The 14,362-nt window shown below is 43.7% G+C and overlaps 2 protein-coding genes across 7 annotated transcripts in view; both read left to right on the plus strand.

Annotated features, from left to right (window-relative positions):
* Positions 1–14,362, plus strand: part of LOC136942520 (NACHT, LRR and PYD domains-containing protein 3-like) — a 303,339-nt gene that overhangs the window by 146,159 nt on the left and 142,818 nt on the right. For 4 of the 6 annotated variants that reach the window (XM_067235479.1, XM_067235472.1, XM_067235463.1 and 1 more), the window contains 2 exons: positions 7,085–7,352; positions 7,781–7,924. In XM_067235479.1, the coding sequence (XP_067091580.1) occupies positions 7,094–7,352; positions 7,781–7,924 (403 nt within the window). In that variant the 5' untranslated portion in view covers positions 7,085–7,093. Of the gene's footprint in view, positions 1–7,084; positions 7,357–7,780; positions 7,925–14,362 lie in introns of all 6 variants that reach the window. The other 2 variants (XM_067235511.1, XM_067235506.1) reach the window with 2 other exon arrangements.
* On the plus strand, positions 8,486–10,712 carry LOC136945175 (protein NLRC3-like). The gene is made up of 3 exons (XM_067238978.1): positions 8,486–10,293; positions 10,429–10,596; positions 10,691–10,712. The coding sequence occupies exons 1-3, from the start codon at positions 8,564–8,566 to the stop codon at positions 10,710–10,712; spliced, it is 1,920 nt and encodes a 639-aa protein (XP_067095079.1). The 5' UTR covers positions 8,486–8,563.

The raw sequence follows: 14,362 nt of genomic DNA on the forward strand, positions 1-14,362 counted from the left end.
CACCTGGGATCGGAGGTCCTCTCATGGCTTGGCTACTGAGAGGGACCTGTTAGAATACAGAGGTCTGTCTGAGGCTGTCATCCAGACTGTACAGAGCACACGCATGTGATCCACTGTGAGGGGTCATGTGATCCACTGTGAGGGGTCATGTGATCCACTGTGAGGGGTCATGTGACACGCTGGCAAACTTTCTCTTGGTGGTGTGAAGGACAAAACGTTGACCCAGTCTGGTACCGGATCAAAACGTTCTGGTGCTTTTTACAATCACTGTTTGACAGGAGGCTGCGGGTAGTGTCAGGGTATATGCGACAGCCGTCTCAGCTTGTCATGAAGGTGTTGCCAGGACGACTGTTCAGCCACCTGTTGGTTAAACGTTTCCTGTCTGGTACGTACAGGCTCAGACCCCCTCAGAGAGCGTCAGCACCCCAGTGGGACCTGTTCATGGTGCTGGAGGCTCTGTGTAAGGACAGAGATGACTAGGGTCTAGTTATGTAAGACAGCTGTTACCTGTTCTATACCAAGACCTCTATAAACACCCAGTCCAGACCTGCCCTGGACCCCCACTCTCCTGCCTGCTTGATCCCTCTCCAGACCTGCCCACCCTGCCCCTACTCCTCTTCAGACACTGCTATCATGTCTGTATTTGGTTACATGCATCTAACATTAGTCAGGATTGACCCCTGGTTATAGCTACTCAGATACAGACATCTAACATGAGTCTGTATTTTATCAGTGGGTCAGGTGAAACACATCAAAGCCTGCCCACAATGTGTTCTTGACAATAAAGGCCTTGTTTACTGTGAACATGTTGTGAGTAGTCTTAGTGGTGATGTATTGAGACATGTAATTTAGGTGAGAACTGCAAGAACTGTTAAGATTAAAACAGGAAGTCACAGCATTCTCAGAGCATTGTGTAACTGATCCTTTATGTTTTGTTCACTATGAGTTAAGCATACCTCACTTGCTCATAACATTGTGTCACTTCTGTGTATCTGTTGTGAATCTGAAGGTGATTGTTTCATTGTGTTCCCTAATTATGTATAATCAAGTCATGAGTTGCTGTCAATTCTGCCAGCCTCTGGTATTACTGTAATGTAGTGCCTCAGCAACACTACAGGTACACAGTGTGAGATCTCCCTCATACACAAACACATACAGTAAACACACTTCACCCTGACATGATACATCTGGTGTCTGAGCAGCATGTTCTGTGCAGGAGTCAGGACACACAGGCTTCAGTTATTCAGCAAAGATCTGTATCCTCCTGACACCCAGGAGAAAGCTCTTTAGAGGTTTACATTTTACATGACATGTGTGTTTGGGTTTGGTTCATAAGCATATTTTAAGGAAAAAGTATGTTTTTTTCTTCTAATCTGTTATAGTTATGCATCTATAACTTATTTACCAAACTGCTTTTCTTGATGTTATTCACTATTGTGACATCATTGGAAAGCCTAAGATGTCCTCTCAAATGGACAAAATATAAGTGTAAAATAAATACAATGGGCAGTATGGTTGCAAAGTCACGAGTCCAAAACCAGTGTCAATGACAGAGTAGACCAAAGACAAACTATATTCAGACAGCCCCATTGTGTCAACCTTTCTAACTGGACAAATCCCTCAGTGTTTAACCCTGGTCTCAACTTGTGTTCTTTCAGTTGGTTCCCTCTTCCTCTTTATGTTACTGCTCTGTTCCAGTTGGTTTCCCTCTTCCTCTTTATGCTACTGCTCTGTTCCAGTTGGTTTCCCTCTTCCTCTTTAAGCTACATGTCAGTTTCAGTAACACAGCTCAATGAGAGAACTGTTTCTCAACAGGAAATGTCCACTCCCAACCTGCACTCATAAAGAGAAGACACAATACAGTAAGTGTAATGTACGTTATTTTATTGACAGAGATTTAATTAAATGATTTACAGAACTCCATGCACCTCAATCAATTGACTTGGTGAACAGCACTGTTGGGTGCTTGTTGTTTCCTGTGCTGATTCACTATGATGGTCAGTCACCTGAACAGCACTGCTGTTGACCTTCAGACCTTCAGTCAACAAAGATGTAGTTCAGACTCACGTTCTGGTGGGTCAACAGACCAAAATACTGAAGTTACCAGACTCCAGACTATGATATGTGTGAAATCTATACATTCACTTTGCCGAAAAAACTATTGATGTTTTTGATATTTATCTTATGAAAGTTGTGGTAGCCGATCGTTATTCAGACAAAGTGAACCATGTCTATTCTACAGGAGTCTTTAGGTTACCTCCCATCTTGGTCAATGTTCAAACCTATTTGTAGATCTAGCATGTTTTGAAGAGTTATCATTTGATCTGACAACAGACCAAAAATGTACTAGATACCTTTGGAGTGACATGCTGTATGCCACTTTAGTATTGCCATTGAAAGGAAATATATTATAACTGACAGTGCATGAATCGGTTGTAAATGAACAAAATGCTAAACAAAAGTATTTCATGTCCAGAGCAGATACAACAGACAATCCCCCCCCCCAAAAAAAATAAATAAATACATATATTTTAAAGAAGACACTCATCAAAGAGAGAATTATGAAACAGCATTGTAATTTTCATTCATCTTAAGTGCCTGACACTGTCATTTATCAATATCATTTATCTCCCTTGACAACACAGTCTGTATGGTAGAACACTCACTGATATCATTAGTAGTTTAGTGTATAGTATATAGTAGGTCTGTGCAGTGTATAGTATATAGCAAGTATGTGTAGTGAATAGTATACATAGTGGCTATATGTACTGTGTAGTGCAGGGGTTAGGGCTGCACAATTAAGCAAATTACATTACAACTATTCACAACTATTCACTTACATTACAACTATTCACTTCTGATGATACTTGATCTTCCTCGGGTACATATCCCACTCATTGTGGAACTATACATTGCATACATGGGGTTGCAAAGTTATGCATGTATTGAACTAAACTGAGAAAAGCAGTTAACAATAATTAAGTGATGGGGTGTGTCCATTAGTGAAACAGTGAAGGGAGTGTGAGTTTGGGTTAGGTTGGTTATAGGTGCTGGTCTGTGGGCATCTGTGAAGCCCTCTGTGACACTGCTGATTAAAAGGTTGCTGTTGAAAAGGGCTATACAAATGAATACAATGGATAAATGAGCGAGACATCAGAATATAGGGGTACTGGATATTTGCAATTTGTAAATAGGTGCGTTGGAGTTGGCCAAACTAAAACAACAAACCAAGACGGATCGACTAAAGATTGAACACCTTGAGGACTGCGTTAAATACCTGGAAGAGGCCAACAGGGAGTTGAAAAACAACAAGGACTTTCTGCTAATCACATGGTTTCTTACCTTAAAGTTGCCCATGACTTAACTATCTTCTATGCTTCATATTTGTATGAAAAGAAGCTGATAGGTTATGTCTGGATTGTTTTGGGGTTGTTGTTTTTTTTACAAAATGTACCAGCAGAGAATATGTTGGAACCCTCTGTTTGAGTAAGAGTTAATATGTATATTTTTTCATAGTACAAAATGTACATCCTGGGAATGTTGTGCAAATATAATAAAAGATTGTACCACTGTAGTTGAGGTCAAAGAAAATGTTCATGACACAGTTATAAAAGCATTTGACAGTGTAATAACACTTAATGATATCTTTATGACAAGTGAAAATGTTACCACTGTACTTGAGGTCAAGGAAAATATTAATGACACAATTATAATGGTCTCATGACAGCCATTGTCAAAACCAATCACATATGACAGTAGTATTTAATGCTAACACATAAAGCTAAATACACTGCTCCTAAAATGTATAGAAACACGTAATCACCACAATATCACACCACGCCATTTAAACTTCAGGGATATCAATCTGTCCAGCTAGGAAGCATAAGCAATTATGAATCAATATCACCTGTTTTGGTGCAAATGAAAGTGACAACAGGTGCACTAGAGAGGCAACAGCAAGACAACCTCACATAAAGCTAAATATGTTCTTCAAGTTTGATAATTAGGCCTACTATGATATGTTTATGAGAGGTTATTTTGTTTCACTTAATGTCAAGATGTCATAACAAAGACAGTGACAAGTTATTTTGTCTCAGTTAATGTCAAGTTGTCATGACAAAGACATTGACAGGTTATTTTGTCTCAGTTAATGTCAAGTTGTCATGACAAAGACATTGACAGGTGATGTTGTCTCAGCTAATGTCAAGTTGTCATAACAAAGACATCACAAACAATGTCAACCTTGCATAAGAAATGACATAATTAACCGAATGACGCTTAATGACAACATTCATAAACATCCTTTCATGTGTCATGTCATGGTTATGACAGTGCCATGACAGTGTCATGTCACTCTTATTCACACCCCTTCAAATAAAGTGTTACCGAAAATAGAAATATAAACCATATTTCCTAAACCTTTCTTAATGTTACTATTAATGTTTGTTAGTTTACATTTACATTTATGCATTTAGCAGACGCTTTTATCCAAAGTGACTTCCAAAAGAGAGCTTTACTAAAGTGCATAGGTCACTGATCATAACAACGAGATAGCCCCAAACATTGCGGGTAACCAAAACATGAAGCATACATTGTGAAAACTAAATAAGTCTCAAAGGGAAGAAACATAAGAGCATGTAGTTAAACAAGATACAATTAAACAACATGAACCTTGAAAAAGTGCAACGGGTGTACCTGCATTAAAAAAAGCAAGCAACAAAAATATATTACACAGCAAGTACAATAGTTTTAAGTCAGTTACAACTAACCAACAAGAGCAACAAGTCTCTCAATAAGAGTCATTGTGATCCTGGAGAAAACATCAGGTCCAGCCAAGCATTCCTAAGTGCCGTTGTACTCCCGGAACAAGTGCGTCTTGAGGCAGACAGGAGAAGAGCTTGTGTTGGGACCGGGCGGTCTTGAGCAGTGGGACCACCAGACAGTTGTCAGAAGACCGTGGTGGCGGGTGGGGGTGTAAGGCTGGAGCATAGACTTGATGTAGTCGGGTGCAGTCCCGTTCACCGCTCGGAAGGTCAGTACCAGGGTCTTGAATCTGATACGGGCCGTGATGGGAAGCCAGTGGAGGGAGATGAGGAGCGGGGTAACATGGGAGCGTCTGGGTAGATTGAAGACCAGGCGGGCTGCTGCGTTCTGAATCCTCTGGAGAGGGCGTGTTGCGCATGCTGTGAGACCGGCGAGCAGCCAGTTGCAGTAGTCCAACTTTGAGAGGACAAGTAGCAGCTGGGTGGAATGCTCAGACAGGTATCTCCTGATCTTCCGGATGTTGTACAGGGTGAATCTACACGACCGGGAGACCGCAGCAATGTGGGCTGTCAGGGAGAGCTTGTCATGGTTCCCCGAGGTTCCTGGCAGAGGATGAATGGGTCAACGTCGCAGATCCCAGGGTGATTGAAAGATCGTGGGAGATGGAGGGTTTGGCCGGGATGATGAGGAGTTCTGTTTTGGCGAGGTTCAGCTGGAGGTGGTGCTTGGTCATCCAGGTGGAGATGTCTGTGAGGCAGGCCTCGATTCTAGCTGAGATCCCCGGATCAGTCGGGGGGAACGACAGGTACAGCTGCGTGTCGTCAGCGTAGCAGTGGTAGGAGAAGCCATGGGAGGTGATGATTGGTCCAAGAGAGGTGGTGTACAGGGAGAAGAGGAGGGGTCCAAGGACGGAGCCCTGTGGGACACCAGTGGAGAGCTGGCGGGGGCCTGACACTTTGCCTCCCCAGGAGACCTGGTAGGATCTTCCCGACAGGTAGGATGAGATCCACTGAAGTGCAGTGCCAGTGATGCCCATCTCAGAAAGTCTGGCCAGCAGGATTTGATGGTTCACCGTATCAAATGCTGAATGATAACGGATGACCTGGAAGCCGCTCTGGCAGACTGGAGGGCAGTGGTGACTGACAGGAGGCGGTTTCTGTGGAGTGGACAGTCTTGAAGCCCGATTGGTTGGGGTCGAGCAGGTTGTTCTGAGAGAGAAAGTTTGACAGTTGGTTAGATACAGCGCGTTCAATTGTTTTTGAAAAGAAGTACCGGAAGTAAGAGAAAAGTTAAGGACATGGAGAAGAAAAGTTATGATGGAGGGAGAGATGGTTTGAAAGAGAGGGGAGGGGACTGGATCAAGGGGACAGGAGGTGGGGCGATGAGAGAGAATGAGTTCAGAGATCTCTGCCTCTAACAGGGGAGAGAAAGAGTATAGACATAGTTGGGTCAGTCATAGAGGGTGAGTGGGTAGGAAAGGTGGGTTCAGGGAACCGACTGTTAATGCCAGCAACTTTTTTCTCAAAGAAGGAGGAGAAGTTGTCTGCTGTCAGGGTGGAGGGGGGGGGGGGTGGGGGAGGTGGGTTAAGAAGGGTGGAGAAGGTTAGTTAAGGATTTATAATTATAACAATATCAGAAGGGCTTTAGAAACATTGGTGTCTTGACCTAGAAATGAGCTCCTGTGAGGTCTTAATCACCCTTATGATTTGTGGATTTACCCATGCTAGGTTGGGGAAGTTAGAAAGTTTTGCATTTCCGTTTTGTTAAAACAATGTTTAGTGTTTAGAACAGTTGCATATTAGTTTCATTATAAAAAATAAATATATCCCCAAAATTATAATAAGAACTTAAAACACACAAGACTACAAAATAAACTGTTTTGGTATAACTTATGTAACGTCCATGTGACAATACTTCTGTGACGGCTATGGCCAGATGGATATAGCTAGGATAGATGGATATTTTAACAGTCTTATTTAGAAATGTGATAGCAGATTTTGCTATTAATTTAATTACATTAATTTAATTATTAATTAGTTGCATATGAATGTTGAATTAGAATCTTGGTCATTAGCGGTCATTAACCTTAGGCTGTGTGAGAATCAGGAAGGTGCACAGGCAGTGACTGGGTCTTTTATTACTTTACGAGAGGAAAGTCATTGTTTTACTTCCTTTGTAGATGTCAAAGTGGTTAACTATTTGATAGCAATTGATTCTCAAAATCTTCACAAAAGGAACAACTATTGTCAGTCAAACTCTGTTTGCCATTTTTGTACTTTTGTTTACTTCTACTAAGCAGTACATGATCCACTCTCTCCAGTGATCTACAATGGCCACAAGTAATGAAGAACACCTGTTGGGAACTCTGGAGAAGCTCGGGGAAGACGATCTGAAGACGTTTCAGTGGTTCCTGAAGAAGAAAGTTCTGGATGGGTTTGATCCCATCCCAAAGAGCAGGTTGGAGAAAGCTGCGAGAACAGACATAGTGGATAGGATGGTGGAGACATACAGACTTGAAGGAGCTCTGAAGATCACTGTGGAGATCCTGGGAAAGATGGATCAGAATAATCTTGCTGAGTGGCTGATGAGTAAGTGTTTTATGGGTATTATTATTTTATCCCAAATTGGAAATAAAAACAACAATGCAGTGATAATGCATGCTGCAATGTCATAAGTTGGTATACATTATATCTAGAAATATGTTGTATTCACTGCCAGAAATGCAGTGTAGAGGAGATGTCGCCCTTCTTTGTGTCTGCAGTGTTATTCTGCATGTGTATCTATCACTTAGGACTGCAGACACTGTAAGGACAACTGACACCCTTCTCTTAACTAAACAAGGTGACATTATATTGGTGGTAGTCCAGCATGCTAACACCAACCCCAGTCCACACAGGACAGGAAACCCAGCTCAGATACAGGACATGATCCTTACATGTCACCCACAGCTCCACCGAGTGTAACACCTGAGAGGATGAGACAGCCCTGACTCTTCCTGTCTTCCCTCTCCTCACAGGTGTCAGTGGTGCTGAGGAGGCTGGTGGGAACAGTTCAACTTCCTGTCTTCCTCAGAAAGTCCAGGGTTCCTCCAACACGACTGAGACTGGAGGCCATGCTGCTGCTCCTGGTGGAAACCCCTCAGAGCAAATAGACTGTCATGGTACATAAGAAATGATCATGATGAAATAGACTGTCATGGTACATAAGAAATGATCATGATAAAATAGACTGTCATGGTACATAAGACATGATCATGATAAAATGGACTGTCATGGTACACAAGAAATGATCATGATGAAATAGACTGTCATGGTACACAAGAAATGATCGTGATGAAATAGACTGTCATGGTACATAAAAAATGATCATAATAAAATAGACTGTCATGGTACATAAATAATGATCATGATAAAATAGTAGGCTCATTTTACTGTACTGGTAACTTTTCTGTAGATAATGTAGAAGGTAGAGAACTGAATGTGATGGATAGAATAAAGTGCATTACATGAATAATAATTACAATCATCATCAATCATAAAGACACCATACAAAAAATGAATGAACCTTTCCCAAATTAATCTTGTAATGAAGAGGCTATGATATAAGGCTCTTAAATCACTTTCAAATTGGGATATCTTAATTGTATTTGAATGATATGAATTAATGTAAAATGTTTAAACAGTTGAGTTCACATGTGTATGTTTTTTTATCTGTAGATGAATATACAGTAATTTTCAAATTCAAGAAACGCAAACATCAAAGACTACTCAAATCTAAGTATGAAGAAATAGTTGATGGGATGAAACAGCATGGCGAGAAAATCTCCCTGGACAGTATCTACACAGAGCTCTACATCACAGAGGCTGGAGGTGGAGAGGTCAATGACCAACATGAAGTGCGACAGATTGAGGGAGAATACAGGAAGATTAGAGGGTCAGAGAAAAAAGTCAAATTCAACAACATCTTCAAATCCCCAGATGAACAAGACAAAATCGTCAGAAGAGTTCTGACCAAGGGAATCGCTGGCATCGGCAAAACGTTTTCTTCACAGAAGTTCACTCTGGACTGGGCAAACAAAAAACAAAACCAAGACATTGATTTCATTTTCCCACTGCCTTTTCGACAGCTGAATTTGTTGAAGCAAGAGAAGCACACCTTGATTGGTGTCATTCAAAAATGCTTCAAAGAAATGGAGAAAGAGTTTATTGCCGCCATTTTCACAAGGGGACAAGAAAACAAGACAGAATTGAAAGTTCTGTTTATCTTGGATGGTCTTGATGAGTTCCAGATGCCCCTCAACTACAAGAAGTACGAGAGCTGTGAAGATGTCACAGAGCCAAAGACCATAGATGTGCTGCTGACAAACCTGATCATGAAAGATCTGCTTCCTTCTGCTCTCCTCTGGATAACGTCCCGACCTGTTGCAGCCAATCAGATCCCTTCTGAGTGTGTTGACCTGGTGACGGAGGTACGAGGGTTCAATGATGATCAGAAGGATGAGTACATCATGAAGAGATGCAGTGATGAGATCTTGGCCAGGAGAATCATCTCACACATAAAGACATCAAGGATCCTCTACATCATGTGCCATATTCCAGTCGTCGCTTTCATTATTGCAACAGTTTTAAAGACCTGTGGAGAAAAAGAGATGCCCAGGAATCTGACTCAAGTTTACATACACTTCCTGGTTGACCAAGTCAGAAAGATGAACGTGAAGTACAACAGGAAAGAGGAGACTGATGCACCCTGGGACAAAAATAACATTAAGATGATTCGATCACTGGGGAAACTGGCTTTCACACAACTGGAAAATGGCAACCTGATTTTCAGCGAGGCAGACCTGAAGAAGTGTGGCATTGATGTTGAAGGAGCTGCAAACTGCTCTGGGATGTGCACTGAAATCTTTTCAGAAGATAAATGGGGTGGTGAGGAGAAGGTGTACTGCTTTGTCCATCTGACCATCCAGGAGCTTTTTGCTGCTCTGCATGTGTTTCTGTCATTCATTAAAGACCATGTGAATGTAATGGAAAAACAATTTTACAAGAGAATACCCTTCCTCCAACCGGCTGTCAGATTCTACAAGAGTGCTGTGGACAGGACCTTAGAAAGTGAGAAAGGACACCTGGACCTCTTCCTCCGCTTCCTCCTGGGCCTCTCAATGGAGTCCAATCAGACTCGCTTAACAGGTCTACTGACTCAGACAAGAAACAATACACAGAGCCATGAGAAAACAATCAAGTACATCAAGGAGAAAATCAGCGAGGATCCCTCTCCAGAAAGATGCATGAATCTGTTCCACTGTCTGAATGAACTGAATGACCATTCTCTAGTGGAGGAGATCCAACACTACCTGAGCTCAGGAAGTCCCTCCAGTGAGAATAAGCTCTCATCTACACAGTGGTCAGCTCTGGTCTTTGTGTTGCTGACTTCAGAAGAGAAGATGGACGTGTTTGACCTGAAGATATACTCCAGATCAGAGGAAGGTCTTCTGAGGCTCCTGCCAGTGGTCAAAGACTCCAAAACTGCTCTGTATGTATAAGGCATTTGATTTTTTAAATTATAATATTACAACAGCACATATTGTGATAGTGTTTGATTATCATATGATCCTATAATACAAACTATGACTCTGATGATGTCTCATGTTCTCCTTATGTCATGTAGGCTGAATGACTGTAACCTCTCAGAAGGGTGCTGTGAAGCGCTGGCCTCAGCTCTCCCCTCCTCAGATCTGACACAGCTGGACTTGAGTAACAACAACCTGGGGAATTCAGGCATGAAGCTGCTCTCTGCTGGACTGGGGAATCGACTCTGCAAGCTTGAGACACTGAGGTCTGTATTCATGTTCAACATGACACAACTATAGTTATAATCTCACACCACGCACTGAATCACACACTGTTTGTAAGTTTGTGGTCTATTAAAGGTACAAGGGGTCCGGCCAATGAATAGTCAGGGCAGTCAAGGGTCGTAATCCACAAGTCATTAAGGTACAGGGCAGCAGGCAGGTTCGGAATCAGGCCAGGCAGGAGGTCAGGACCAGGGGACAGTGTTGTAGTGAAGACCACCTAAACCCAGACCAAGGTGTATCGAGACCGAGACAAGACCAAGACTTTGAGGGGTCGAGACCGGGTCAAGACTAAGACCAAGACTGGGCGATACCGAGTCAAGTCCAAGACTAAGGCAGGGCAATACCGGTCAAGACCAGACCACACAAAACACACAAGTAGTAGGGTTTGACTAGGTAAAAAGTTTGATCTGTAACTGTGTATTTGAACAAAAAATTATCACTTTTAAAGTACCGTACTTTTCGGAAATAAAGCCACGGCTTGTACCCCGATTTTACAGTTTTATTGTGGTTGTACGGCTTATATTTTGAAGCGGCTTATAGCCCGGTTTTAGTTCTGTTCTGTTTTGATATGTGTAATGCTATGGTCTGTAGTTTAGATAATTTGAGTATTCAACATTATTAGGAATGTTGTCTAGTTAGATGGCTGTCCAAGCTGTCCATTGCACTCTTATCTCTTACATTTACATTTATTCATTTAGCAGACGCTTTTATCCAAAGCGACTTCCAAGAGAGAGCTTTAAAAAGTGCATAGGTCACTGATCATAACAACAAGATAGCCAAAAAACATTGCGAGTAGCCAAAACATGAAGCACACATTGTGAACAGCCAAAGTAAGTGCCAAAGGGAAGAACCATAAGAGCATGTAGTTAAAAAAGTTACAATTAAACAACATGAACCGCTATAAGTGCAAGTGTACCTGTGGAAAAAAAGCAAGCAACAGTAATAAAAACAATATATCACAGCGAGAACAAAAATTTAAATCAGTTACCACTAACCACAAGAGCAACAAGTCTCTAAGCAAGAGTCATTGTGATCCTTGAGGAAACTAACATCGGGTCAAGCGAACCATTCCTTAGTACCGTTGTACTCCCGGAACAAGTGCGTCTTGAGCCTTTTCTTGAAGGTGGAGAGACAGTCAGTATCTCTGATGGAGGTGGGGAGTTGATTCCACCACTGGGGGGCCAGACAGGAGAAGAGCTTGTGTTGGGACCGGGCGGTCTTGAGCGGTGGGACCACCAGGCGGTTGTCTGAAGAAGACCGTAGGTGACGGGTGGGGGTGTAAGGCTGCAGGAGAGACTTGATGTAGACGGGTGCAGTCCCGTTCACTGCTCGGAAGGTCAATACCAGGGTCTTGAATCTGATACGGGCCATGATAGGTAGCCAGTGGAGAGAGATGAGGAGCGGGGTAACATGGGAGCGTCTGGGTAGATTGTAGACCAGGCGGGCCGCTGCGTTCTGAATCCTCTGAAGAGGGCGGGTTGCACATGCTGGGAGACCAGCGAGCAGCGAGTTGCAATAGTCCAACTTGGAGAGGACAAGTGCTTGGACTAGCAGCTGGGTGGAGTGCTCAGACAGGTATCTCCTGATCTTCCGGATGTTGTAGAGGGTGAATCTACACGACCGGGAGACCGCAGCAATGTGGGCCGTGAGGGAGAGCTCGTCGTCCATGGTAACCCCAAGGTTCCTGGCAGAGGATGAAGGGGTCACCGTCGCAGATCCCAGGGTGATTGAGAGATCGTGGGAGATGGAGGGTTTAGCCGGGATGATGAGAAGTTCTGTTTTGGCGAGGTTCAGCTGGAGGTGGTGCTCGGTCATCCAGGCGGAGATGTCTGTGAGGCAGGCCTCAATCCTAGCTGAGATCCCCGGATCGGTCGGGGGGAACGACAGGTACAGCTGCATGTTGTCAGCGTAGCAGTGGTAGGAGAAGCCATGGGATGTGATGATTGGTCCAAGTGAGGTGGTGTACAGAGAGAAGAGGAGGGGTCCAAGGACGGAGCCCTGTGGGACACCAGTGGAGAGCTGGCGAGGGCCTGACAGTTTGCCTCCCCAGGAAACCTGGTAGGATCTTCCCGACAGGTAGGATGAGATCCACTGGAGTGCAGTGCCAGTGATGCCCATCTCAGAAAGTCTGGCGAGCAGGATCTGGTGGTTAACCGTATCAAACGCTGCAGAAAGGTCCAGCAGAATGATGACAGATGACCTGGAAGCCGCTCTGGCAGACTGGAGGGCAGTGGTGACAGAAAGGAGGGCAGTCTCTGTGGAGTGGCCAGTCTTGAAGCCCGATTGGTTGGGGTCAAGCAGGTTGTTCTGAGAGAGAAAGTTAGACAGTTGGTTAGATACAGCACGTTCAATTGTTTTTGAAAGGAAGGGTAACAGTGATACCGGTCTGTAGTTATGGAGGACGGCGGGGTTAAGGGAGGGTTTTTTGAGTAGAGGGGTAACTCAAGCCTGTTTGAAGGCAGAGGGGAAGGTGCCAGAGGTAAGAGAGGAGTTTAGGACATGGAGAAGAAAAGTTATGATGGAGGGGGAGATGGTTTGAAAGAGAGGGGAGGGGATAGGATCAAGGGGACAGGAGGTGGGGCGATGAGAGAGAATGAGGTCAGAGATCTCTGCCTCAGACAGGGGAGAAAAAGAGTTTAGACATTTAGTTGGGTCAGTCATGGAGGGTGAGAGGGTAGGAAAGGTGGGTTCAGGGAACCGACTGCTAATGTCGGCGACTTTTTTCTCAAAGAAGGAGGAGAAGTCGTCTGCTATATATATTATTTATTATTGTTTATTTTCGCCCCCCTAAGGATCAGTCAATATTTGGACTACATAGACAACCTAGGTGTCAAAAGTTTCGTATTGGTAGCGATTGCGTTGGTTGTATTTTTATTTACGTTCCGTTGCATGGTTGCTTCCAAGATGGCGCCGATGATGGCTGCCTCGGTCGTTAGGTGCGCTCTTTTTTGTCTTGTTTTGTCTGTTAATTCAGTGTTCTGCCAAGATTTCCGGGGTTCTCTAACTAGAGAAGTACTTCTAAACATCAGGACTACAACTCCTGTGGATTTATTTCCCACTTTTCTGCTTCCAGCGGCGGAATTAGTGGGAATTATAGTCAAAGCCACCCTCGGCTTTGTCCTAGCAGCGAAGCGCCGTAGGAGAGGCAAACGAGCCGGTGCTCTGGTGCGACTCCGTCGGCGTGGGGCACGCACAGCGTTACCGGGGATATTTCTCTCCAACGTGCGTTCACTGAGCAACAAACTGGATGAACTTCAGCTACTGGTGTGGAAAAACAGAGACTTTCATTCATCTTCCGTTTTGTGCTTTACGGAGACATGGCTGAGTGAACTGATCCCAGACTCTGCGCTACAGCTAGCAGGTTTCAAACTGCTGAGAGCGGATCGTAACCCTGTGCTCTCTGGCAAAACGAAAGGCGGTGGTATTTGTTTTTACATTAACAGTGGCTGGTGTGAAGATGTGACAGTGATTCTGCAGCACTGTTCTCCTGATCTGGAATCATTTTTTATTAACTGTAGATCTTTTTACTCGCCACGAGAGTTTGCATCATTCATTCTGGTTGGCGTCTACATGCCTCCGCAGGCTAGCGTTAACGAGGCTCAACGTGTGCTCGCCAGCCAGATACTGAGTGTGGAGCATGAAAATCCGGATTCCTTGGTTATTGTGCTAGGCGACTTTAACAAAGGCAATCTCACTCAAGAACTCCCAAAATATAGACAATTCATCAAATGCCCTACCAGAGAAGGA

This window comes from Osmerus mordax, chromosome 1 (genome assembly GCF_038355195.1).
Source record: "Osmerus mordax isolate fOsmMor3 chromosome 1, fOsmMor3.pri, whole genome shotgun sequence".
Lineage (NCBI taxonomy): Eukaryota > Metazoa > Chordata > Actinopteri > Osmeriformes > Osmeridae > Osmerus > Osmerus mordax.

What these genes read in the sequence shown, in the direction of transcription:
- LOC136945175 (XM_067238978.1), top strand. Translation starts at nt 8,564, where the DNA reads ATGAAACAGCATGGCGAGAAAATCTCCCTGGACAGTATCTACACAGAG. An exon ending in AAAGACTCCAAAACTGCTCT is followed by an intron (nt 10,294 to 10,428) that starts GTATGTATAAGG and finishes TATGTCATGTAG; the next exon opens with GCTGAATGACTGTAACCTCT. An exon ending in TGCAAGCTTGAGACACTGAG is followed by an intron (nt 10,597 to 10,690) that starts GTCTGTATTCAT and finishes GGTCTATTAAAG; the next exon opens with GTACAAGGGGTCCGGCCAAT.